Here is a 27,297-nt window from a genome sequence, read left to right as displayed (position 1 = left end):
GCCACAGTACATAAGTCAGGTGTGTGAAGATAAATGGAACTCTATTTCTTTTTTTTTTTTTAACAGAGTTTTATATAGCGCGAACTAGACCCGAACTGAATCAGGTATCAGAGCGCTTTACATAGCAACAGTTACGTTACATGAGAACATACATTCATTTTAGGCACGGGGAGATTAAGTGATTTGCCCAGAATCACAGGAGGTTTTTGGCGTCGTTACCGAGACTCGAACCAAGATCCCCAGGTCCGAGGTCGAGCGCCCTAGCCGTTAGGCCAACTCCTCCCCCTCTTGAAGTATAAACTGTCAGTTATAATAGTGACTCGAGACCAAGAGTCTACAATGACTTCAAGTTTAACGTTACCAATCTTTATCACACATGTAGGGCCTCCATTCCTCCCACCAAGAACCGAGTGATTTACCATCTTAATGGACAATACCACTCTGCCAGCATTATCACCCCAGTAACATGTCTCTCAACATGTAAATCTTAATCATTCACTAGAACTGATCTTTGGGAAATGTTACAAACTCCAGGAAAATGACCAACTTTTTGCATTGAATATGTGTTTTCCTTATTTCAGGACCAAATTTGGAATTAGCTTTGTGAGACTTGGATCCACATCTGTAACATGGATTGGTCAGATTAGATGTGTCAACTCTTTATGAGTCATGAGAAGAAACTTCGGATAAAGAACTGGCCTTGGTTCTCACATCTACAATGGTAACACTCTCTACATTAGAAACATGTTTGAATTTCTCTAACTCATTGGAGGCTATACGGACCTCTCAATACCCCTGGCAATTTCCAAAGTTTCTTGCAGGCTAGGATTTCTGCAGCAGAGCAACTTCTCTTGGATTCGCCTATCAAAAACAGTTAACCACCAACTGATCTCTTAAATAGTTATCCAAATTCTGGAGGGAGGCAAGCAGACACTGGGGCTGGCACTCTAGGCTGATAGGTATGACGCCGCAATGGTTCGGGGACCAACTGAAAGAGGTGACCAATCTGGAAGGCTTCTTGCCTTGGCAGACAATAGGTTTTGAGCACCTGGGAGATGTGTGGAGGAATGGGTAGCCCCTCCCTTTTGACGATCTGTTCACACAAATATGACCTGGGACTCTGTCAGAGGTTCCCCTACCTGCCACTTATAAATACCCTAAAAGAACACAAACAGCAAGGCACAGTCCCCTGACTCTTCCCCTCTAGAGCACCAACTATTAGTTGACTTCATTCCTGATAAAGGGACATCAACGGTAAACCAGAAGCTAATGGACAACACTCCAGACTCACCGATGAAGAATGGACAGGGGCACTACAAATTCCCAGAGACATAGCGATCCATGCGAGATTGCTGGTGCAGCTTAGAGTCCTGTACCATTCATACTACCACCGCACATTACTACACAAATTGGGAAAGACACAGATGACACAGTTTTTGAGGGGTTGTCAGCAAGAGGGATCCTTCTTCCATATTTTATGGGACCGCCCAGTGATCGGCTCATTTTGGCGAGGGGTGACTGCAGGGATGTCAAGAGTATTGGGGTAGAGGTACCTGTTGACACCAAGTGGCTGCTACTGATGATAAAGGGAGAGGAGGACTGGTCGCCGACATAATAGACTCTGGCTGGCATTAGCTCCAGGAGTAGCAAAATGTAACATAGCATGGCGGTGGGGTTGCAGTGGTAGAATGGGAGGCCGATCTAGGCTAGTGTCAATGAGCAGAGGAAGTAATATACAAAGGCAGGGTATGCATCAAAAACTGGGAGAAGAAATTGTCTCCCTGGCGGGGATACAGAGGCAAATATTGGATTTGATTGTGAAATGTATATAGCGCACAAATGCCCAAGGGCGTCTAGGCGAGTAGAGGAGGGCGAGAGTTCTCTGACACACTATTCCACTCATCAAATAACATGATAAAGCAAATTAAGAATGACTCATGCCTCACTTAGTACAGCTCAAGAAGAGAAAATGCTTTAAATGATTCTTGGGTGGCTCCTGTTGCTCGACCGCACCACGTTGTATTAACATGTGAATTCATAATTGGTAAGGTGTATGTAAACATTTTCAGCCTTGTGCTGTATAATGAGCTTGTTTCATAAAAAAGAGTTGTAAAGAAAGTAGTTATCCAAATTCCCATCAAAATCACACATTTAAGACAAAACTCTGAGTTCTGCTAAAAGCCCAACAATAGATTCATATTTTAGTTGTCGACATGTACAAAAATCTATGTCTTTCACCCATAATATTAGTACTATCCTTAAAGTGGTTCTGTAATCTGTTAATGGCTTCTATATAAACATGTAAACACACAGAGGGATAGGGAGAAATGAAACACAACACAGATTAGAGTATGACAAAATTAATCTATTTAGAAAACTACCCTCACTCACACACAAATGTGTGTGACATGCTTCATCATCGGGTCTGCTTACAAAACGCCCTGGCGTAGCCACGCTCAGGACGGAGCATAGGGGAGGGGGAAAACAAAAACAAAACAAACCAACAGACACTTACACAAGACAACACAAATGTGCCAGAAAAGTGATAACACATTGAATATCACCCTGTGACTGGGTATCGTGATAGAACAAAGTGCAGCATAGGAAGTGCTTAAAACTGGCTCATGGATACCCTCACAGACATTTATTTATAGGTTCCACAACCAGGATTAAAATGATAAAGGAGGGGCAGTGTTTTAAAGAGATAATTAAGTTCTCCAAACACCCCTCCTTAAACTGCTTGTGCCAACATGTTTCGACCGACTTACTGTGCCAAAAATACACTGGTCACCCGGTCTTCTTCAGGACGTCTATCTATCCCAGTCCTATCATCCACCTCGCCTTAGTCCGGCTGATAGATTGAGTAAACTGGATCGAAAATCGATCAAACACATGTGGAGGAAAGTCCCGCCATCACGGGAGACAGATACTGCAAAAAAGCACGACAAAATAGTATGCTTTCACATATTGTGCCTGTTGTTGTAAATCCCATTACACATAGCATATAACTAATATCTTAATGCTATCCCCAAGGGTATACATGATTTCTGGAGCTGCAATAATAAGGAGAACCTTTTTATGGCATTTTAGATCCACTCATCACCATACATGCCATTCTAGAGTTTAGGCGAAGTGGGTTAATTCAATCCAAATTCAATTAAAATATACTGCTGCATATGGTACACCACACTCAACTACAGCGCAAAATGCTGCAGTGAAAATTACAAAACCAGCATTCGTTCAAGATGGTATCAACCAACTATGCCCCACTCTTTTAGCCAACTCACCGAGTTTATCAATGTATAAAACTTGACATGGCGCCCGGCAGGGCGGATTCCAAAGAACACAACCTGTGTTCACAAAAACAAGGTTAGGCGGGAAATCATTCGTTTTATAGTTAGCGGACAACACTAGAGCATTTCTGTGAGAAACATGATGTTCCCTTTGACCAGCCTATATATATATATACTAGCATTGGTTTCCCCAAAATTTAAAAGTCAAGCACACAGATTAGGAAGAGCCTCCCCCTATGAGCGATACTCCTTACTGTTCTGATGGAATACCACGCCAGTTCGTGCCTGCTTCTGGAACGCCGCGCCGATAGCCAGACGCGAGGCGACTCGATTCATTTATGCCACTCTCTTCAAAAGTCCGCCCGCCATCCTAATGTGCCCCAAAGTGTGGAGAGGTGCTGCTCCTAGCTGTGGGAGTACTCTAGGCCCAGTCTCCTTGTCACCAAAATCGTGTGATCGTCGTCAGAAATGAGAATGACCTCATGAGTATAAAATCCAAACATTGATTGAAGTTGTTAGGAAAAGGAACCGCACACAATTTTCCTGGATGAGTCTCTCAGATCCAGCCAGCACCTGCCTGTAATCTGGAATACTCATAAAGAGATGCCAATAACAATTCTATCATGGAACTCACCAAAACAATACAATACATCAAGAACATAGCAGAATGCTAACTCTTTCAATCCATTTGGAGTAGTAACCAGGCAGTACATATATTAATGGTGGAATTGTTGAGCACCTCGTAGGCAACAGTGAGTACAGATGTCTGTATGTTTCATGATAGTAAACTCTTTTGCACTGATGGATATAGTCACAAAATATGCTGTTTTGAGACTGAGTCATCCACAGTATTTAAATGAGCGAAGCCCAAAGTTGAGAAAGTACTGGCTACATACGAACTCATCTCTGTAAAAACAGATATGAGAACTCAATTTTGGGGAAATTATTAAACCCAATTAGCCACAAGCTGAAGAGGAAGTGAAGAGATTCATGAGGACCCTCAACAAAACACAAAGAGCATGTACAAAACAGAATGAAAACACTGACCCGGTCATTGACAATCTTCTAGGCAGTTATTGGATAATTTATCACTGCACCACTCAATGTACTCCTGCATAATTTTGCAGAACCCTCAAAAACACCCTCCCAGCTGCCCCAACTCAAGACTGCTAGCTCTGGATATCTGGAGCTCTGAATATACAAGTCAGTTAACTTCAACATCAATAAAAACAATTATGGCACTGAAACTAGGAGACACATTTGTCAAAGAGACAAACTTCTTGTGAAGGAGCAGCATCTGGGATGAAAGTTGCAAATATGAACAGTAAGTTCATTAAAAGGCACTATGGCAATCGCCAAACATGGGTAAGAGCAAATATCAAGGAATGTGCATCTATTTAGAAGACTAGGTATACCCACAATAGTAGAGGGCATTAGTGGACAGCCATGGAGGAACCCATCAAGTGGGAAGAATGGCAAAGCTTTCTAGTAGCAAGTTCCCCACCTTCTTGATCCCCTGTGAACCATAGCAGGGGTATGCTGTAAGAAGAGGGCAAGGTGGTACCTTAAGGCTTAGGTGCCTATCAGTATGGAAGCAATTCTATCATCTGAGACCTCAGCCACCTGCTAGGTAGCAGTTTTAGATCCATGTTGTGGAGGCATGTGCCAATAGGTACCTACAGTTACAGGTACTGTGCAATCACACATCCATAATGCTGGGCGTGGGGTGCAGGTTAAAAAAAAGGAGGTCAGATCATTAGTGCAAGACGAGTGGAACCCTAATTTAAGGTTGTGCATCTATCACCACAGCACTCCTGATATCTCTCCTAACTTCATCCTCTGTTGGCAATTTTCTGTCTTTCCTCAGTAGCAGTGTTAGGACGATACACATTACATTAGACCAAATTTTGCTTTTGCTTCTCTCCAACTGGTTCACTGATAGACTATTGAACACCAAAATATCCTCATACACAAATTTTGAGTTATAAATATCGATGACAAAAATATCAACATCCTATATTTATATTGGTAAGTACAAAAATATATAGAAAAAAATATTGATGTAAAAATATCATTGTACAAAATATCGATTTTAATATATTTATAAAATTAATATTAAATATATCAAATAATAAAATGAACTTTAAAAAAATTAGATTTAATATACATTTTAACAAATATAACAAATATGTAAACATACAATTAAATGTAAAATATAAATATTTACTTTAAAACAATTAATTCATTATTAATTTTAATCTATTTTATAATTGTATATATGAAAAAGTACAAATATATATATATATATATATATATATATATATATATTCACAACACATCCTCCGAAAAGGGAGCCCCCGACCCTTCAGGGCAGCCTCTCAACAACAGGCACGGAGCAGCCTGTCAATCCACAGCAAGTGAGTACAAAGAACAGAGGCCCATTACCGGAGTCAGTTTCTTTATTTCAGAAATAACACTGCACCAAGCGCTTCCTTAAACCCTACATGTTTCGGCGCTTCTGGTCACGGGAGGAAGCAGTAGCAAAGTGCCTACGTGCGTGTGTTCTTTTAAAACGTCCTTGGTTACATGACTGGTATGGCATACATCTCCCAAAGTGCATCAGATGGCTCAAGTAAGTGCTGGTATTTACGGAAAAGTACTCATTTCAATGGCATTGTTTTTGATTTGCTCATTGCACATTTACTGATGCACCACCATGTTTATAACATCCAAATGGAACCCAGTCATGAAGATGATATTTACCGGCATAATGCTGAAATATGACATCTCTGAACAAAGTTCTTTCTCCGGTACGATCGGTGCAGGAAGTCCTCCCCATCGAATCCCTTCCAGCGCTGCTGCTTCTTTTTGCCATACAAGCGTCACCTCATTAGGAGAGCCAGCAGTGTGTGGGTCATGCTCCCAGATTAAGTCCACAACACATCCTCCGAAAAGGGAGCCCCCGACCCTTCAGGGCGGCCTCTCAACAACAGGCACGGAGCAGCCTATCAATCCACAGCAAGTGAGTACAAATATATATAAACATTGCAACTGTAGGGAAAGTGATTATAGCGGAGGGGTAAAAATTACTATTCCCAATCCATTTAGTGCAACAGAAGGTCAAGTGTTGGATAGCGGAGGGGTAATAATTGCTATTCCCACTCCAGTCAGTGCAACAGTAGGGAAAGTGTTGTATTGCGGAGGGCTAAAAATTACTATTCCCACACCAGTCAGTGCCACAGTAGGGAAAGTGTTGGATAGCGGAGGGTAAAAATTACTATTCCCACTCCAGTGAGTGCAACAGTAGGGAAATTATGAGATAGCGGAGGGGTAAAATTACTATTCTCACTCCAGTGAGTGCAACAGTAGGGACATTGTGGGATAGTGTAGGGGTAAAAATCACTATTCCCACTCTAGTGAGTGCAAGAGTAGTGAAAGTGTTGTATAGCAGAGGAATAAAAATTAATGTTCCCACTCAAGTGAGTGAAACAGTAGAGAAAGTGTGAGATAGCGGAGGGGTAAAAATTACTATTCCCACTCCAGTTAGTGCAACAGTAGGGAAAGTGCTGGATAGCGGAGGGGTAGAAAATACTATTCCCACTCCAGTTAGTGCAAAAATAGGGAAAGTGTTGGATAGAGGAGGGGTACAAATTAATATCCCCCTCCAGTCAGTTCAAAATTTAAAACAAACAAAATATCACCAACACCAAAAAAATGAAAAATATATAAAAATATTTTTAAAATCGAATAAATAGAAACATTATAATGTTAAAAAGATATGAAAAATTCCTAGAAATAGTATATTAAATACATTTTAAAATAATTTACAAACAAATAGCTATTTTTAATTAGAATTGATTTATAAGCAAAAACATTAATTATTACATACATTCAAACTTTTTTATTTCCTACCCTATAACACTGCACAATTTACAACACATATCTAAATTTTAAAAAAATGTACCTCCAAAATTAACATAATTAACTATCAATTAAAGAAATATTATTAATTTAAAAAAAATTAAAACAGATAAAAATTAATTTATAACCCAAAGGTTACTCCTAAAAAACCAAAACTCACACACAAAACAAATATAAACAACTATCCTAATTAATTGTTGACTTATTATTAATGATCAACTAATCACTAATTAATCAAACATAAATTACTTTCCACCTTCTACACCTATAACCTCCACTACCACACCTAAAAATGATTACACAATTTCTGTAATTAATTTTCAATTTACAAATGAATATCAATTAACAACTACCTAAGAAAATTGATTAAAAATAAATTACTTCCCATCCTTTACCCCTATAAACTCCACCACCCGCTCCTAAAAAAATGAAACAATTTACATAAATAATTACCAAGTAATTAATTACTTAATGTTAATTGACAACTAATTAATAATTACTTCATAATAAATTACTTCCTACAATTAGCACTATAAAATATAAATTAAATAAATATCAATACATTTAAATAAATCATTAATTTATGATAATTAAATTACTTCCCACCCTTAACCCTACACAACCCGCTCCTAAAATAAATTACAAAATTACCATAATTAATTACCAATTCATTAATTATTATTAATTAACAACCAATTCATAATTAATTAATAATACATTAATTCCTAAAATTTACACTATAAATTCTAAACTAAATAAATATGACTAAATAAAAAATGTATTTGCTTCCCACCCTATTCCCCTATAACCCAACAACCCGCTACGGAACTAAAAAAACACAAAATAAAAAATTTTAAAAATTGATAACTACTAAAAAGTAACACATATATTAAAAAACATAAACAATACTTAAAAGAAAAAATAGATCACATACATTTAAACTACATACTAAAATACATAACACTGAATAAAAAAATCGATATTTTAAACAACTATAATTTTTGCAAACGATATTAATGACTTCGATATTTTTAAACACGATCATTCTTACCTTAAAATCAATATTCTTGACCAGGATATTCTTGCTGTCGATATTTCTGTATCATGAGATTTCCAACTCAATATTTGTGTAATTCGACATTTTCAACTCGATATTCTGTCTATATACCTCTCCAACCATCCTGCCCCTTTCCTGTTAGTTCCCTCCCTTTCATGTCTTCTCTTCACCAATCAGCAATTTGAAATCATCTTAGGGATCCATAATGCTGTATAAGCAACTATCATCTTTCCTCCTTCATGTTCTACATGTAAATTAATTCCATAGCCCATCATTCTGGTTTTACATCACTTCGAAGAAGCTCTTAGACAGCAATCTGTTCTATGCAAGAAATTAAAATAACAGCATATTCCTTTTAATACATTCCCTTCCCTCCATTTGCTTTCACTCTTCAAATCTCCCCTCACTGTGCCTGTCTTTCCTTTCCCTGTTCTTTTACCCCTGACTAATTTGAAGTAGCATTAGGGAGCAATAAGTACTTTACAACCGCACAATATGATATAGCATAGACTCCAATGTACAATTCATACAAACCATTAAATATCCTCCAACAACCAATCACAAAGCTATTTACAGGCATTGCTTAAACGTTTCTGTGGCCCGCAGTTGTTTTTCTTATCATAGATTTCTGCCCTGTTTAAGAAAACAGAGCCAACTACATAATTTTACCTAACAATTTTGATGCTGGTGTAGCTGTATCACACAGGCGACATTGTGTGTCCTTCTGTATCATTTTCTAGTGGTTGACATAAAATATAATCGCAAAAATATTTTTGGTGCCACATTTTTACTAACGAAATTCATATTGTAACTTGTAAGCCTCCTCATGTTGCTTGTGCACACCAGTTTCCAGCACAATTTTCTTCAATAGGTTAGACTGCTGTAAAGTGTGGTTTTAATGTTGAGTAATTATAGTAAGCTAAATGAGTCCTAGTTCCCTGCTTGACACACCTTATGATTATTGGTAAATGTTTGCATATCTATTTGGATTTTTCATACCATAAATAGGGAACATTCATGTTCTCTGAATAGAGTGGTATATACAAATCTGTCATTCCCATAAAAAAAATCCCTTTCGTCAATAAACATAGTGCTTAGACACCCAGGGGTTGTATTCTTTACTCCTGGCAGTCAATAGTTGCGAGTGATGTATATAATCATATATATTTTGATGAGAAACGGACTCAAGTTGGCACCAAACTTCCTTCTTGGTTGATTCTAGGTCAGGTCATGGGCATTTCCTGTTTGCCTGTGGAGGTTCTATGGAAGCACTGTGATTGGCTTTGGGGAACCTGGGTGCTGTCCCAGAAGAAGCTCACTCGACGCAGGAGACACGGAGGAGAGATGCGGTGACATCAGGTGCGCCACTCTCGCACCTCCCCCGCTCCGCCAGCGCCGTACCTTGCCGGTCGCAACTGAATATTCCTGCAGTGCAGAATATAACTACTGGTCAGGACAAGGATGGCAACATGTTATTTACAGTAGACACCACAAAAAGTCCTGCCCATGGATCTCACCTCGCAAAACCGTACTTAACAGGGCCATCTTTAGTGTTGATGGCTCCTGGTGCGACAATCTTTTTTGGCGCCCATACCCTCCTTCTTGGATTCCCCCACTACCACCCGGCATAAGTGTCCCTCATCTCTCCATAGCCCCTCTCTCACATACATTTAATTTATTTTAAAGTGCTGGTTTAAAGGCTGGCTTTACTGATCCATTAACCCTCTGCGCTACTTTATGGCAAGTGAAAATTGCCACTGGACGAAGCTCCGATCTCTAGCAGGAACATTATTCAGAAGAGATACCGTGACATTTTTATTGCTTCCTGAAAACTGGACCAGGAAGTAACTCGGCAGCAGGTGCTTTTAAATCTTAAGTTATATACTGCCCGCCTGCAGGTCAGCGCCCTGAACGAAGCACTGGTCGCACCGCCCTAAAACCAGCGCTGATAATTAAAACTGACTTGTACTACTCTGAGAACCCAACCTCTTTTACCTCAGCTAACATAAGCTGCCCTTATACTCAAAACATTTATGAAACAAATAAGGACTCATTGGAATGGCAGGTGCAATAACTTCGAGGCTGCCTAATTGCACCCTGAATTAAGTGACTCTGGAATTAGAGCACAATCATAACATACATCAGTTTACAGAAAACAAAGCAAACTCACATGCTTCTTTGTCTGTCATCAAGTCACTGCCAGACTTTTGCAGCCAGGAAACATTCCATTTTTTCCATGAATAAGGTGGTGGTCTCATACCTAAACAACATAAATATAGTGCTGTTAAACTGCTCCCCCACTTTTCATCGAAGACTGGATTTAAAAGTACAATTACTATTCAAACCCTACATATCGAATTATAAAGTGTGAACGAGTGTATATTAAAATGGTTAGTAAGTTGTGTACATGCCATGGGGGAGATAGAAAACATGCACGAGTGTGAAAGATGCGTAAATGGCGTAAACCCACTTTTTCATTGTGATATAGTTGCATGGCAATAGTGAGACGGTCACGGAAATGAAAACATTCACTTTGAAAGAAGAGGAGTACAGTCTCACACTTGCCTGCGCACGCCCACTAACATAAATTCTCACTTTCCTTAGCTGGATTCACTATTGGCAACAAATTAATTGCTCCATATATTTTTTTGCATAGATCTCAGACTCAAACAGTGAACAAACTGCGATTTTCTGGACAGCATTTACCCCCACATGCATCATTGTGTTTTGTATTCGCAAACGATGCGAATCGCAGAATTTGGCCGTTTGCGAATGCAAAATCCAATTTTGGGATGCATCATTTTTATTGAGAAAATTCGCATTTTAGGAATTCGCATATTGGTAGCGAATTCGCATTTAAGTCGCAAAACTAAGGAATCGCATTTTTTTTGGAAAAACTGGCATGCATGAAAAAACGCTATTTGCGATTCTCTGTAAATTCGCAAATAGCATTACCTAAAATAAGAAGAGCTCAGACTTGGTGTTATTTTTTTCTTAACCAAACGCACATGTGTTTTTCATTGCTCTTGGTATAAAAGTGACTCTCTGACCATTACATTTTCTTCCACCATGGCTGCAGTCATAGTCTTGGCACGTAGGCGGAGATTGAGAGCTGCTCTGAGGCGCAGAGTAGTGAGTGAAAGGATATTTAGGGTGCGCATTAATTTATTTGGGCAGACTGAGGCAGAAATTTATGACAAGTACAGGTTAAATGTTGATTCTATACTGGAATTAATTGCTGATTTGGATCCTATACTACAGAGGCCCACCCTTAGAACACAAGCCATTCCTACTCATGTCCAAGTACTTTGTTGCCTACATCTTCTGGCTTCTGGTTCATTTCAAGGTGTGATTGCCATTGCTGGGGGGGTGTCACAGAGTTCCCTTTCAAGGTTTTTCAGAATTTTTTTAAATGCTATGTTGTTGAGGATCAGGCATTACATAGTTTTTCCAAGTACTCAGCAGGATCTTTTACAGACAAAGTTGGACTTCTATAATATGGCTCATTTCCCTCATGTCATAGGCTGCATAGATGGTACTCATATTCCCATATGTCCACCTTCTCACAATGAGTACATTTTTAGGAATAGGAAATTGTATCATTCATTGAACATTCAAGCCATTTGTAATTCAAAAACCTTAATCACAGACCTAGTTGCTAGTTTCCCTGGAAGTGCTCATGACTCCTACATATTTAAACAGAGTGCCATATTCACAAAGTTGGAAGCTGGACATTTTGGAGATGGATATTTACTGGGTAAGTTATCATGTTATGTTGTTGATATTGTTTTCAGTCAAATAATGTTTTGACATGTTTGCAATCAAATTAAATGTTGTAAACTTTTCCATAGGCGACAGTGCTTATGGTGTGAGAACATTTATCCTGACTCCTTATCTCAATCCAACAACCCGCAAAGAGCAAAATTATAACCAAGCTCATATCTCTACCAGAAATGTGATTGAGAGGACATTTGGAATAATGAAATCCAGATTCAGAATACTTCATAAAACTGGAGGTGCATTACAATATCGTCCTGATGTCTGTTGCAAAATTGTTGCCACTTGTGCCATGCTGCACAATGTAGCCATGAAAAGAGGCCTTGGATTGGAATTTGAAGACAACATCCCAAACAACCACAACCAACCTCACCAACCCCAACCTATAATCAATGGTCCTGATGCAGCAGAGGGAAGGAGAAGGAGAGCAGAGATAACTCAGCATTACTTTTAACTAAAGGTATGACACAGAACAAACATGCTTTTGCTGTAACTTAGGAATTTATTGCAGTTCAAAAGTAATTTAATGTGAGCCTCTATTCAAACATATCTGCTCTTTGTAAACAAAAATGTCATTTGAATGTACTCTTCAAAGGTATGGATATTGACATTCAATAACAGTGCAAAATAAGGTTCCCAAAATATTTACATATGATTCATTTTTTCCTTCCTCTTAACCCCAATGCTTTAACCTGCACAGGGTTTGAATTATGGTTTTTAAAGGTATCTTTGGCTACATTTCTGACACTTCATCTTTCTGAAGCTGCTTTGTTTTTTACATTTGCATTTTCTGAAGGAGATGCAGTGACTGCAGACTCTGGATGAATTATAGTACTTGGCCCTTGATGGTGCTGTGAAATGAGGCCTTGCATTGACTTCATGCCAGAGGACAGCTCTCCATAAAATTTCATCATTTCCTTTTGAATGTCAACAGTAGTTTCAATCAATTTTGAAGTGTTATTGCACATTCTGTGCATGGCTCTTGTGCTGGAATGCATATTTACTACTGTTGCTCTTTGTAAAACTACACCCTGGTTGCCCTGCATTGCTTCACATAGTGTCTCTATTGCTGATGTCATGCGTTCCATTTTGTCTGAGGAGACATTGACCATGTTGACAAGTGCTGTACTCATATTGTGAATGTCTTTGGCCATATTGGTGATTGTACCCTTGATAACCCTTATATCCTTTCCTTGCAGGCGCTGTACTTTTAATAACTTCCTCTCAATGACACTGCCATTTACAATGTCATCCATTGCTTCATGATTTTGGAAAGAACGTCTGCGACGCCGGAAGAATTGTCGCAGTCTTTGACGCCTGCCTGGGACCCTTTGTGCAGGCTCTGCATTCACTGTTGTATTTGGGACTGCAGTGTTCACATTATCCTCTGCCTCAGATTCTGTGTCTACCAGTTGACGCAGTCTGCGTCTTTGACTTTGAGGTTCCACAGTGGGTGAAGGTGGTGGGTCAAAGTTATTTCCAGCATCATTTAATAAGTCTTGTGTAAATGACTCTGCAAATTGAATGAATTCAGCATCCAAATCTGCATCTGAAAATGAGACAGTGGGAGTAAACTGTTAGAAAAGTTTTCCCAATGCCTATTTTTTTTTACAGGTTAACATATGACACTCATATATTGAGGCATGGCTCACAAATACTCCTAAAAGTGACTCTACATATTTTCTGAATGGACCCTGTTTTTTTGATTTCAATAAAGAAATATTTTGAAAACTACATGTCCCATGATGCCATTCTTTTAAGCTAAATTTACCATAAATGTCATGCACTTTGGCTAAACATGTAGTTTTCACATTATTAACATTTCAAAATTAATAACAAGTAATGCAGTCAATGACATTACCCTGATTTCAGATAAAATTTACCTTGACTTGGTCCTGGCTGCTCAGAGGTGTCTATGTCAAACACTCCAATCACTGCTTCTGTAGGTAAAGTCCCTTCTACTAGTTCCTCCCAAGGTGTAGTTGGTATGTCTTTTGGTGTACCCCCACCAGTTTTCCTTGATGATTTAATGCGTGTCGCAATCTTCTCTTTGGCTCTGCTGCGCAAATCATACCATCTCTTCTGGAGATTGCTGATGTCTCTGTGGGCGACACCTACAGCATTGACCTTTGCCTGTATTGTAATCCAAATTTTTCTTTTCAAAGCCTCAGGTACTTTTAGAGAATTTTTTCCAAAAAGCTGTTCATGCTTAGCTGTGACTTCCTCAATTAATATCTCCAATTCTTTGTCACTAAATTTGACTTTCCTTTTCCTGGGCTGCTGCTGCTGCTGCCGGTGCTCCAAGACCTCATTGCTTGACTCCATAATCACAAGAGAAAACAGGAACCTCTCCAGCAGCTTCCAAACACACTCCCCAAACTGCCAAATTCAAGTTGAAGGTAGCCCACAGGTGTCTGTAATTAGTTTCAGAGGCAGGCACACTGCAATCACTTCAGTATTCATCATGTGTGTGTTTTCCTTATTAGCGAATTCGCAACATGCGAATTCGCTAATAAGGAATCGCATTTTCCTTGCGATTCGGTAAAAATTGCGATTTTTACCGAATCGCAAAAAAAATGCAAAAAATTTGATGCATCCCATTATGCGAATTCTTATTTGCGATTCCTTATTTTTTGCAAATAAGAATTCGCAATTTGTCACAATGATGCATGTGGGGGTTAGGGTGCATGGCGTCAAAATGGGCTATTGGTGAGTTGATACAAAAGGGAGTGGTGATGGACGGAGCATCTGAACCAATCAAACACTCACACCCAGTCAAAAGATCTGGGTTTGATCCATCACCGTTCTTTAACCCACTCTGCCACCCAAGTTCAGACATGGCTATATGCAAATCAGTCTGATCCTGTGCCTCATGGGAACAATCCAGCCCGAACTGCCAAGCCATGCCGTCCCTGGACCGGAAACAAGCTTCCGAGGACCGGTTTCTGGCATTCCAGCCGTCTTCAGCCCGTAGCTTTTGTACCGCTTTGGCCGCCATAAGTGTGGCAGGGTATGCTCAGACGTGAGTCCCTTGCTCACTTTGCCACTGGATTCAAGCAAGCCGGGCTGAAGCCGGCTGAAATGCCAGAAACCGGTCCTTGGAAGCTTGTTTCCGGTCCAGGTAAGGCATGGCTTGGCAGTTCGGGCTGGACTGTTCCCATGAGGCACAGGGTCAGACTGATTTGCATATGGCCATGTCTGAACTGGGGTGGCAAAGTGGACTAAAGAACGGTTATGGATTAAACTCAGATCTGTTGACTGGGTGTGAGTGTTTGATTGGTTCAGATGCTCCGTCCATCACCACCCCCTTTTGTACCACTTTGTTCGCCATAAGTTGGCAGGGTATGCTCAGACGTGAGTCCCTTGCCCACTTTGCCACTGGATTCAGCCCCCCTTGCCCACTTTGCCACTGGATTCAAGCAAGCCGGGCTGAAGACGGCTGAAATGCCAGAAACCGGTCCTCGGAAGCTTGTTTCCGGTCCAGGGAAGGCATGGCTTGGCAGTTCGGGCTGGACTGTTCCCATGAGGCACAGGGTCAGACTGATTTGCATATGCCCATGTCTGAACTGGGTTGGCAAAGTGGGCTAAAGAACGGTGATGGATTAAACCCAGATCTGTTGACTGGGTGCGAGTGTTTGATTGGTTCAGATGCTCCGTGAATCACCACCCCCTTTTGTACCACTATTGGTGAGTTGAAACAAGGAGGATTGCAATGTAAAACAAGTATTGGCAAAGGCAATCAGTCCGGCCTTTCACATAATTGCATTATCTCAGGTAATTAGTAGATTTCGTACTCGAGTCAGAAGCCACAGCTAGAAGTCTTTACCAGGACTGGAGCCCTTCAAAACTGTACTAAATTGAGGGAGTGCGGCTTCAACAGAAAAATATACATATACACTTTTGATGTTCTAATGAATGTTGCTTCTTTTCTATACGATATGTAAATACGGTATAGCTGGTATATGCGATTGAATCAATATATCAATATTGTAAATTTCAATAAATGTCTTGGCTATGAAACAGTTGTGAAGACATCCTAGTATATGAAATTATTAGTAGTGAACGAATAAGTCAAGTGGTTACACTGTCTTTTGAATTACACTATATTTGTGTTTCAGTAAACTGCCCACTCTATGCCTTATTCTATGGGCCATGGTAGGAAGAAGCAAAACGCAAACAATTAAAGATATTTAGTGAAACAATCTTTTATTCATATATGTAACGCCTTGAGGAACTCAGGTTCTCTGAAAGAAAATGAAGATTTTGCATCTGACTCGAAAGGGACTCGTAGTAACGGCATGAGGAACTGCAGCTTCAAGAAAGAATGTCAATGCTTTTGCATCTGACTTGAGAAGGGCCTCTTGGATCTCTGTGATGAACTGCAGCTCTGTGAAATAATTTTAAATATTTTGCATCTGACTCAAGAGGGATCTCAATTAAAGACTTGAGGAACTGCAGGATTGTGAAAGTAAATATCTGTGTATATTCACTGGAAAGAAGAGGTTAAAGTTAGGTTTTGAAATAATACAAAAACTAACATTTAAAAAAGCAAAAAAAAACGGATATTTACTAGTTATAGTTTACTAGTTTAGCTAGGTGCGGCTTGCACCCCCATCATGTACTGCTTATGACCTCACATTACATCAATAAGGGCATGCTAAATGACATCATTGATGACATCACTCATGACATTATCCAATGGTTTTGACAGTTTGCTGTAAGCTTTTCATAAAGGAAGGTATTTACTAAAGGACACAAAGACCCAGTTTTCCTTAACCTCTGTAGAGCCAGCGGGCAAAAATTTTGGCAACAAGTAAAATATGAAGAATGTCTGTGAGATCACACATAGGGGTCAATTCCGATTCGGGAAAAAAACGTCCGTACGATTTGTATCCGGAGCCCTCTCCGTACAAATCGTACCCGTCCGTCCGAGTCGCGTAGTACGATACGTATTCCGTGAATCCGTCCGAATCGTCGTGATCCGTACGTATTGCAAGGCTGAAACTGTGTACCATACGACTCGTACACATGCCGTACGATTCGTACACATGCCGTACGACCCGCCGAGTACGATCCGGACCGGGGTATGAGGACGCGATTCGTACGGTCCACGTCAGGTAAAGGCGAGTCGTACGGAAAAGCACACAAACACATACACACCGTATGGTGCGTACACCCCATGATCGCAGGGGTATGCACCGTACCCCTACGATCATGGGGGGTACGCACCGTACCCGGGGGGGCCGTTCTGTACCTGTTTCGGCGCAAACTCTGCTTTTACGGCTGTTTTCAGCTCCCGTAGAAAAAGGGTCATATGGTGCGTACCCGACACGTATCGTACTTGCTGGGGCATAAAAACCAACCGCGAACTGTACAGATGTCGCGTACAGCAGGTTGCGAGGGAGATTCGGACGGGGATTTGATTCGTACGGTCTCTGTACGACTCGTACGGAGTACGGCTCCTGGTACGAATCGTACTTCGTCGTACGTACGGGGGACGTTGCAGGGTACGATTCGTACGGGATAAACTCTCCGAACGGCTATTCGGAGCAGTTTTATCGGAATCGGCCCCAGAGTAAGTACATACTTAGCTCTTTTGTTTACTGGTATTGAGGTGCAAAAGAAACTTCGTAGACATTAATGAGATCAAGCAGGATTGCCAGTGAGGGTTTTTTCCCCCTGTTGTCCTACTCAGCACTGCCGGTCCAGCATCGTCTTGTGGTAAAGAGTTATGAATTGGCTGGCTGCAATACTGAGAGAAATGTTGGAGTGCTATTACAGCACTCACATTGAGGATACTGACAACCCCATGTCCTTGTACGGTGGTACACGGTGGGGGTTTCGTCCAGTTGGGGGTTGTTGAAGCCCCAGTGCCCATGCGCTGCTTCGAACTCTCTACTGTGAATGCTCAAAAGGTATGCTCAGTTAAGGAGTTGGGTAAATAGGATTAAAAAACTAAGTATTACTGAAAAAAACAAAAGTCATGCTATAGTTAAGTCTGCTGATAACAAATTCAATCAAAAAAACAAAGTTTAATGTAACCTTATAATTACATAAAGTATTAAGAATGGATATTACATTAAACACCTCAGAAATTCACTGAAACAACCAAAGCTTAGAGTGACATTATAGTTAGGTTATAGTTGTAATAATCTGAAAACTAGCACTTTAAAAGAAAAACATGAAATTCACCAGTTATAGTTTACTGAGCTAACTATAACTTGTGCAACTGCCATACACTGATTATGACCTGACATATTACATCACTTATGACATGTTCAAATGACATAATTGAGTATATCACTGATGACATCATCTTACTTACTGTTATTTAAATTACTCTGTAAACCAGTACAGTGCAAAATCTTCAAAATACTTTCATAGCGCTTGAAGTCGTTACTAGAGGTGCTGCCTGAGTCAGATGTAAAGCCACTGATATCATGAAACTGCAGTTCAACAGTTCATTACTAGAGGTCCTTATCAAGTCAGATGCAAGTGCTTGAAATGTCAGTCACAGACCTGAGAGGGGTGACCTCAACCCAGAAATTTCCATGAACACTCTAGCTACTCTATTGACTTGTGCTCATGTTCTGTAGAATGAATAAATATACCTAACCTCGTTTATAGTGATGAGTCAACATTGTAAATTATAATAAATGTACGGAGATGGAGGCTACAGCTTCACCCATGTAGAGCAATCCCTCCTTTTTTTCCATATCCTGTGGGAGACCCCCTCTCTGTGATTCATGATACTCCATTTAGTGATCGCTCATGAAGGTGTGCTGTGGTTAACACTGTTGAGTAACAACAAGGGTTTGGACTCTAAAGCAGTAAGGCTGAGCCCCATGTAACCAATAAACAACAACGTGCCAATACTGATGAACAATTTTCCTTTTTATACGCACCACATTGAAGCCAAATAATGTGACCACAAGACCTTTTGTCTCTGTTTGAATCAATCAAAATGTATTTATCCACATAGTCATTTGTATGGATTATTGAAAATCATTAAAATTCATCAACATACCAAAATATTTCAAAACACCACATATCAACATATATCTCACACCACCTACCACAACTTTTTCCAACTCACTGCTTGAATTTGTCGCAGTTATACAATCTTAACACACTCATTCCAGCAGCCTCACACTCATGCTCACTAAAGCACGCAAACACTCTACAAGTAACATAAATAATTTGGAACAAAAGACCCAAGGTGAGTTAATTTAACACCTTGACCGCGGCGCCGCTGCCACGCCCTGTGCTGGACATTCCAGAACAGGGCGCGGTTGTGACGGAACCGTTCTGTCATCAGCACAGCTCAGCCGTGACTGATGACGGAACGGTTCCGTCACCAGCATGGAAGGGGTTAAAAGACAATGCAAAATTGGGAACAATTTGCATAGATGTATACACTCAATAGGTCAAAAAAGGTCAAAGGACCCAATTTCGCATTGTCTTTAAAATTAATTCACCTTGGGTCTTTTGTTCCAAATTATTTATGTTATTTGCAGAGTGTTTGGATGTTTTAGTGAACATGAGTGTGAGGCTGCTGGAATGAGTGTGGTAAGATTGCATAACTGCGACAAATTGAAGCAGTGAGTTGGAAAAAGTTGTGGTAGGTGGTTTGAGATATATGTTGATATGTGGTGTTTTGAAATGTTTGGTATGTTGATGAATTTTAATGATTTTCAATAAGCCATACAAATGTGGATAAATAAATTGTGATTGATTCAAACAGAGACAAAAGGTCTTGTGGTCACATTGTTTGGTTTCAATGTGGTGCGTATAAAAAGGAAAATCGTTCATCAGTATTGACACTTTGTTGTTTATTGGTGGTTAACACTATTAGCGTACGGCAAGCTCTACTGCTGTAGCCAAATTCAGTACACTGCCTCGCTGAAGAGAGACAGCCTTATGTGGCAAGGTTTAAGGTTGCTAGAGTGAAAGCCAGAGCAAAGCAGTGGTGGCAGTAGGTAAGGGCTGAGACGTGGAGGTGACAGGCTGCAGATCCAAGCTGGATTTCTCCATCTACTGCGTCCAAGAACAGGGAAGGAAAGGATGTACATGGTGCTGGCATATACACTGACATCCATGGTGTCTTTTTTCTTGAAAAAGGCCATCAAGAATGGTTAATGTTTCAGCAGAATAGCACGTGAAGTCTGATCATTTTAACAATTATGAAAGACAGTGCTCAATATAGGAAGCTATTACTTGTTGGAAACTAATGACCAGGTATTCAACCTTAAGCTATGGCACCAAAGACGACCAAGATAATGAAATGGGCTAAATAGTTGGGAGTCTCCAAGATCACAATAACTTCCTGGGAGTAACAAGAGGAAACAAAACAAGCAATAGTGGCTATGCAATCTCCTCCTACTTCTTCTGAGTCAAAGAAAGAGTTTCAGAAGGTTCTTTATTTTACCTAAATCAAGCAACTATTGAAGGGACCCCTCTCGCACCGGTCAAATAGTTACAGCTAAACTAGACGGGTGCACTGTAGCTAATGAGAAAGGAGATACTTGGATGGGAAAAGAGACTGTACATTTAGTGGACTGAGTAGAAATGGTTTCAATAAACTCCACAAGCTTTGCATCATATCAGCAAGGTACACTTGTTACTGGGGGTTGGAAGTCAGATGTCCATTGTTGTGTCAGATAACCAGACTGAGTCAACAACCACTTCCACTTGGCTGCTATAAAAACAGTGGCAGACATCGTTCCACTGTTTCATTAGAAGTCAACCTCTAATACCGAAAGTTAAAGGGGGAATCGTGGTGTGACCAATCCGTTGTGGTTGGGGACTTGAAGCAGTTAAATTGCAAAGTAAGTTTAGCTCAAGATTTCTATATATTGGGAATGGTGCACTCACATTTGTTGCAGTCACAGACTCAAATTTCTTAACCGCCATGGACGTCCAAAAATTCTATAATTACGACAACTGCTTAATGTTCATTTATTCAATTAAGGCCATAATTAAAAGAGATTTTATTTCAAAATTATTTCTATGAAACAACAACAAATGGAGACAGCAAAAATAAAATCGAAGGATATGTGGATAAAGTAGAGGGCAAAATGGTCCAGTTTTCAGCCAGAAAAAAAAGGAAATGGAGCTGTGAGTGTCTTTTTTTTAAAACTCTTTTTATTGTAAAACGTTACGATAATGCATACAGTACAATTTATATCACTACATACAAAATAACGAAAACTTACAGACTGATACTGAACACCCACACCACTGTCCCACCCCCACCTCTGCCTCCCATTGCCATGCCACGCGGCTGATATATCTGACCCACGTCTCAGCGTCGATGGGGAGGAGCAGATGTTGCCTCAATGCGCATTCCATTTTCCCCTCACCTTATCCCATTTCTTGGGGCAACCTCTGTTCCGCCAACAAACACCAATCAATGTCTTGTTTCTAATCTACAAATGTAGGTGGGTCTGAAACTCCCCAATTGCGGGCGATATTACGTTTGGTGATCATAAACCCATTGTCCACCCACAGTTGGTACATACGATTAAAATCCGTGGCCCCTCAAATATTAGGGATACCTGTCCTAGGGGATAGTGCTAGGGCAATTTCACTGACCTTGCTTACAACTTGATTAACTGCCTCCCAGTACCTCTGTATCAATGGGCATTCCCATAGTATATGGTAAAACGTTCCCACCTCCCCACATCTCCTCCTATAGTCCTTTGAGCTACAGCGGCCCATTTTAACTAGTGCCGTACATGAAATATATATGCAGTGTAAAACTTTAACCCGGACCAGTCGCAACCTTGACAGTGTGGCCACCTCCGGCGGCTTTTAGTAAGGCATGGCATAGTTATGAGTATCGAAAGATTTCATTTGTGGATAACTTATATTCAATTTGATGTCAGAGAAGGACAATATTTTCCCATCCTTTATTAAGTCACTGACTTGTGGGATGCCGATTAGGTCCCATTTATCAAATCCCTTCCATCTATTTGTATTTCCCAATATCTTTCATGCCATAGGGGTGTCATTTGTGTTAACTTATTCTTCCAGCCCAGTTTTGTAGTGGTAGTGTGCCATATGGTAATTGTGAGAGCAGTAGGTCAGGTGAATCTCTGCCCTCCTGATTTTGTGTACAGTGCCTCTCTGTTTCCAACCTGGCCCACCAGCCATCTGTCCATTTGACATGCTGGGTCTTGCGGTGATACATACTCCCATTTGTTTAATATGGATAGATGGACGGCCCAGAAATAACATTGAATGTCTGGGAGGACAATTCATCCATCATACCACTCGAACCAACTTGGGCCCAAGATACGCAGAGGCTTTCCATCCCAGAGCAAATTTTGGAGCTCCCCATCAATAGACTTGAAATATATATTGCGGACGTGATATGAGGTATTTTGCAATGCGTAGAGGAGCCGGGGGAGGGCCATGATTTTGTAGAGAGCGGCATGCCCTGGTAGTGAGACCGGCAATGTCTGAAAATGTCACGCATCGCTTTGTAGCAGAATGAGGGGGCCCTGGAGGTTCCTGTCATAGAAGATCAGTGGGTCGGCTGTTGTGAATATCCAAAGATATTTAAACCCGTCTTTCACTGTAGTAACCTCACAGGTAGATGGGAGGGCAGGTGCTGACCCATGAAGTACATTTATCAACGACTTGGACCAATTTATATTGCAACCAGAGTATTTGCAGTGAGTAGTCCAAATGTGAAAAACTCTGTTGATCAAGGCACTGGGGGAAGCAACATAAAGCAGGATGCCATCAGCGTAAAGCAAGATTCTATCCTCCCACTCATTTGCCCACCTCAATCCCTGTATCAAGGCATCTCGACGTATCCAACATGCTAGGGGTTGTAGTACAAAAGCGAATATAAGAGGAGACAATGGGCAGCCCTGTCTTGTTCCGCGGTGCAGGGTGAAAGCAGTGGATACATGACCATTTACCACCACCTGAGTGAGCGAGCGGCTCAGCACACAGGAGTTTAACGCATTCAAGATATTTCTTTCCCAGGCCCATGTGCTCGAGGACCGCAAACACATAAGGCCACTCTACTGTATCGAATTGCATACGAGCATCCAACAAAAATATGACTGCGTCTTCCCTGATGGTGTTTTCCCTCGCTAGTATACCGTTTAAGCAGCACAGGTTCATTACAGTACTGCGGCCCGGCATAAACCCGGATTGGTCCGAGTGGACCAGTTTTGTGATAACCGGAAGTAATCTATTGGCTAGTACTTGTGCGAGGAAATTTAACTTCTGCGTTTAGCAGGGATATTGGGCGATATGATGTTAGTTCTTCCGCCAGTTTCCCTGCCTTCTGTATCACTACAATAGATGCAAGTCTCTGGTCTCTGGGGAGAGTACCGGTAGACTTGCTATCAAGGTACATTGCATGGAGTTGCGGTGCAACCTTAGTTGCTGTTGCTTTGAGAAGCTCGATTGGTAGACCATTGGGACCCCCCCCGCTTTACCTGACTGTATGCTGAGTATGGCGGTGGTAATCTCTTCGACCGTAATGTTCCCTCCCAGCAGTTGCTGGTCATCTGGGGTTAATGTAGGGATTTGTATATCGGTTATTTTTTCCCCGACTTCCTCAATGGTGTCTGTTATGGCCTGTGAATAGAGTTGTGCATAATATTCTGCAAACCCTTCCCCTATGTGTTGCGGGTCATGCAAACAGGTTCCAATCTGGTCATGTATTGTTTTGACCCAGCGGTCTGCCCTTTCCTTCCTGTCCAGCCATGCAAGGAGTTTGCTTGTTCTGTCCCCCTGCTTGTATATTTTGAATAACGTGGCCTGGTGTCTACTCATGGCCCTCTCATTGGCAAGGTCTTTACGCTTAAGTTCTAGGTTATGGGTCTCGATGTCATCTGGGCTGTCCCTCAGTGCCTGTTTCTGTGCCAGTATAGCTTGCTCAAGTTCGATGATGTGTCTGTCTTTCTCTTTCCTGTGGCCAACTGTAAGCAAGAGATCCCTACCTTTGATTACTGCCTTGTAGGCCAGCCACAGAATCAGTGCTGACCGAACTGTCCCAGCATTTTAGGCAAAGTATTATTCTGGGTCCTTGACCAAAGCATCTTTAATATGGGGCACTAGAAGGCACCATGGATTGATGGTATGTGTCTTGCTGGCAGAGGTAGCTTTTGTGGTATATTTAGCCTTTATGGGAGCATGATCTGAGATGCCTCTCGCTAAGTGTTGTATCTCACCGAAGTGGTGTGTTGTGTCGGCTAATGTCAATATATGGTCAATACTGGAGTGACTTTTGTGAGAAGCCAAATAGTACGTGTATTGCCGTGACTGTGGGTGCGCTGCCCACCATATATCTTCCAGGCCCAGTGCAGCTGTGAATTCAGCTAATGTAGTTTGTGTTTGTGTGGTATTTCTCGGGGTGTCTATCTGCCTGGTCCCAGAGCGTCATATTGAAGTCGCCACCCACTAATATATCTCAATCCAATAAAGCGAGAACCATCTTACTCAATTCCGGCAAAGCTATTTTATGTAGAGCAATAAGTATGTACACCGAGAGGATGCTCACCGTCCTACTCCCCCAAGACCCTGTTACGGCCAAGGACCTGCTCTCTCCCCGACGTAGCTCCGGTCTGCCGTTCTGTGCCTCTGCGCAGGCTGGTAGGGGTTCGAGCCTAGGTCACAGGCTCGCGTTGTCTACCTGCTTTGCCTTCTTGCACTCTGATTTGTTGTGCCCACATTGCTGACTTTTATGCCTGATTGTCTGTTTTTTGCTTAATTCTGCTTTGTTGCCTTTATTTTTGTTTTATTTATTTATTTTGAAGGTTTTATATAGCGCTAGCTCCACCCGAGGGTATCAGAGCACTTTACAACAACAATGGTTATCAACAAGAGAAACAACAATAGCAATAAATGAGACAAATTATACAGGCGGTCAGACGAAAATATAGGGAACCAATAAGAGTACATAGAGAGAAGAGTACATATAGGATAAACAGAACCAATTGAAAGAACCAGTAAGTTGTTACAAATAGTAATTTTACAGCATGGCAGGAGGACTCAGGGGAACAGAGCAAGGAGGGGTGGGTAAAGTAAAGGGTAGGGGGTGTGCAGGGTGTCAGGTGAGAGTGTAGGGGTAGGCGGAGTTGCCAAGAGGAGGAAGGAGGAGAATATTCAGAAAGGAGATCAGGGCTTTAATTTTAATTTCCCCAGAATTTTGTGAGCAAGTGAATTTTGAGGTTTCTTTTGAAGCTAGAATAGGAGGGGTTGCATCGAAGGTCTATGGGGAGGGCGTTCCAGATAGGGGCCTTGCCAGAGAAGGAGCGAGATTTCGAGGCGTTTTTTTTTTAGAAGTGGGGGTATGAGGAGAAGAGTGTTGGTGCTTCTCAATGTTCGTGCATAGCCAGCTTTGTTAAGTTTAGTTGAGAGGTAGGATTGGGTCTTCTGGTAAAGGGCTTTGTGTGTAATACAGGCAATTTTATAGGAGGATCTGCCTTCGATTGGGAGCCATTTGAGGGACTTGAGGGCAGGGGAGATGCGGTCACAACGTTTACAGTTAGTTGTGAGTCTGGCTGCGAGGTTGAGGACGGATTTAATGGGGGCAAGATGGATTTTGGGGGTTACCAGAGAGAAGGGCGTTTCCGTAATCGATTTTGAATAGGACCAGAGATTGGATAATTAATTTGACGTCTTCAGCTGGAATTAAAGGTTTGATTTTTTTGAGATGCCGGAGTGTGAATAGAGCACTTTTTGCAGAGTTCTTTACATGGGAGTTAAGTGTGAGATTATTGGAAACGGTGATACCGAGTGATTTGACAGATTCGACGAGGTAGAGAGAGCAGTTAAGGGCGTTAAGGTCAGCGATCCATGTTTGGATGGGGAGAGTGTTGGTTTTGGGAGAGAAGAGGATGATCTCAGTTTTGTAGGGGTTGAGTTTAAGATGGTTGTTATGGAACCAGGTTTGGATATTGGTTAGTACAGAGTTAAGGTGTAGGATATCGGCATGGGATTTTATTTTATAGTACAATTGGGTGTCGTCAGCGTACAGGTGATAGTTGATTTTAGATTGTTTAAGTATAAGGGTAAGGGGTTCCATAAAGAGGTTGAAATGGGTGGAAGATAGGATGGATCCTTGAGGGACACCTAGGGAGACCGAGGTTGGTCTGGATAGGCAGTTTTGAATTTTGATTTGTTGTCTTCTATGTTGGAAGTAGGAGGTGAACCAGTTAAGGACAGTGCCATTAAGACCGAAGCGATCTTTCAGTGTATTGAGTAGGGTTGGGTGGAAAACTGTGTCAAATGCAGCAGTGAGGTTGAGGAGGATGAGTAGGCAGGACTCGCCCTTGTCCAGGGCTAGGTGAATATCGTCGACTATGTTGAGCAGTGCAGTTTCAGTGCTGCAACCTTTGCGGAAGCCAGATTGAAGGGGGCGAGAAGGTTGAATGTGTCGATGTGTTTGTCCAATTGGAGAAGGGTGCATTTTTCGAGGGCTTTGGAGAGGAGAGGGTGGTTAGAGATAGGGCGGAGGTTGTTAGGGTCATTGGGGTCGGCCTTGGGATTTTTGGGAATGGGAGTGATTTGACCGATTTGAAGGGAGATGGGAACACTCCCTGTTGAGAGGGAGGCGTTAATGATGTTGGTCCAGTAGGGGACAATGATGTGTTTGAGATCTTGGACGAGGGCGGATGGGAAAGGGTCATTAGTGTGGGAGGATGGTTTGAGGTTGGCTAGGATGTTGAAGACTTCCCGTTCGGAAACGGAGTGGAAATTATGCCATGAGGCATTGTTTTTTAGCGGTAGGGTGGTGGGGAGGGGCTCAGGGGGGTGCGATGCGAAGAGGAGTGAGGTAGTCGGGGGTGTTTTCAAAGGGAGGGGTGGATAGGGTGAAGTATCAAGGGGGTGTTGAGGGCTGAGCGAGGGATTGGTATTGAGGAAGAAACAGTCAATTTTGGCGATTTTTTCATAGAAAAAGTTGGCAATTTCGACACATTTTTTAGTGGAGGCCACCGGGTTAAGGGGTGCAGGTGATGTTTGAATTCTGATAATGTTGAATAGTTCTTTATGTCTGTTTTTGGCACGAGAGAGTTGTAGATGAAAGAATTATGCTTTTCCCGAAAAGATGTGTTTTTTGTAAGAGGATCTTGCAATTCTGAGAAGAGCCAGATGGGAAGGGGAAGGGTGTTGTCTCCAGGTTCTTTCTGCCAGTCTCAGTGAGCGTCTTTCTTTGTTAAGATCTAGGGTGAACCATGATTAAGAGGGTGCATTTTTTTGCGTTTTACTTTTCAGAGGGGC

At 41.4% G+C, this 27,297-nt stretch overlaps 1 protein-coding gene across 6 annotated transcripts in view; it reads right to left on the bottom strand.

Annotated features, from left to right (window-relative positions):
* FAM227B (family with sequence similarity 227 member B) overlaps positions 1-27,297 on the bottom strand; it is a 3,234,040-nt gene that overhangs the window by 2,044,536 nt on the left and 1,162,207 nt on the right. For all 6 annotated transcript variants that reach the window (XM_078684781.1, XM_078684784.1, XM_078684786.1 and 3 more), the window contains one exon: positions 10,442-10,531. In XM_078684781.1, coding sequence (XP_078540907.1) covers positions 10,442-10,531 — 90 coding nt within the window. The remainder of the gene's footprint in view (positions 1-10,441; positions 10,532-27,297) is intronic.

This window comes from Lissotriton helveticus, chromosome 3_2 (assembly GCF_964261635.1).
Source record: "Lissotriton helveticus chromosome 3_2, aLisHel1.1, whole genome shotgun sequence".
Lineage (NCBI taxonomy): Eukaryota > Metazoa > Chordata > Amphibia > Caudata > Salamandridae > Lissotriton > Lissotriton helveticus.
This window is presented reverse-complemented; position numbering and strand designations above follow the sequence as displayed.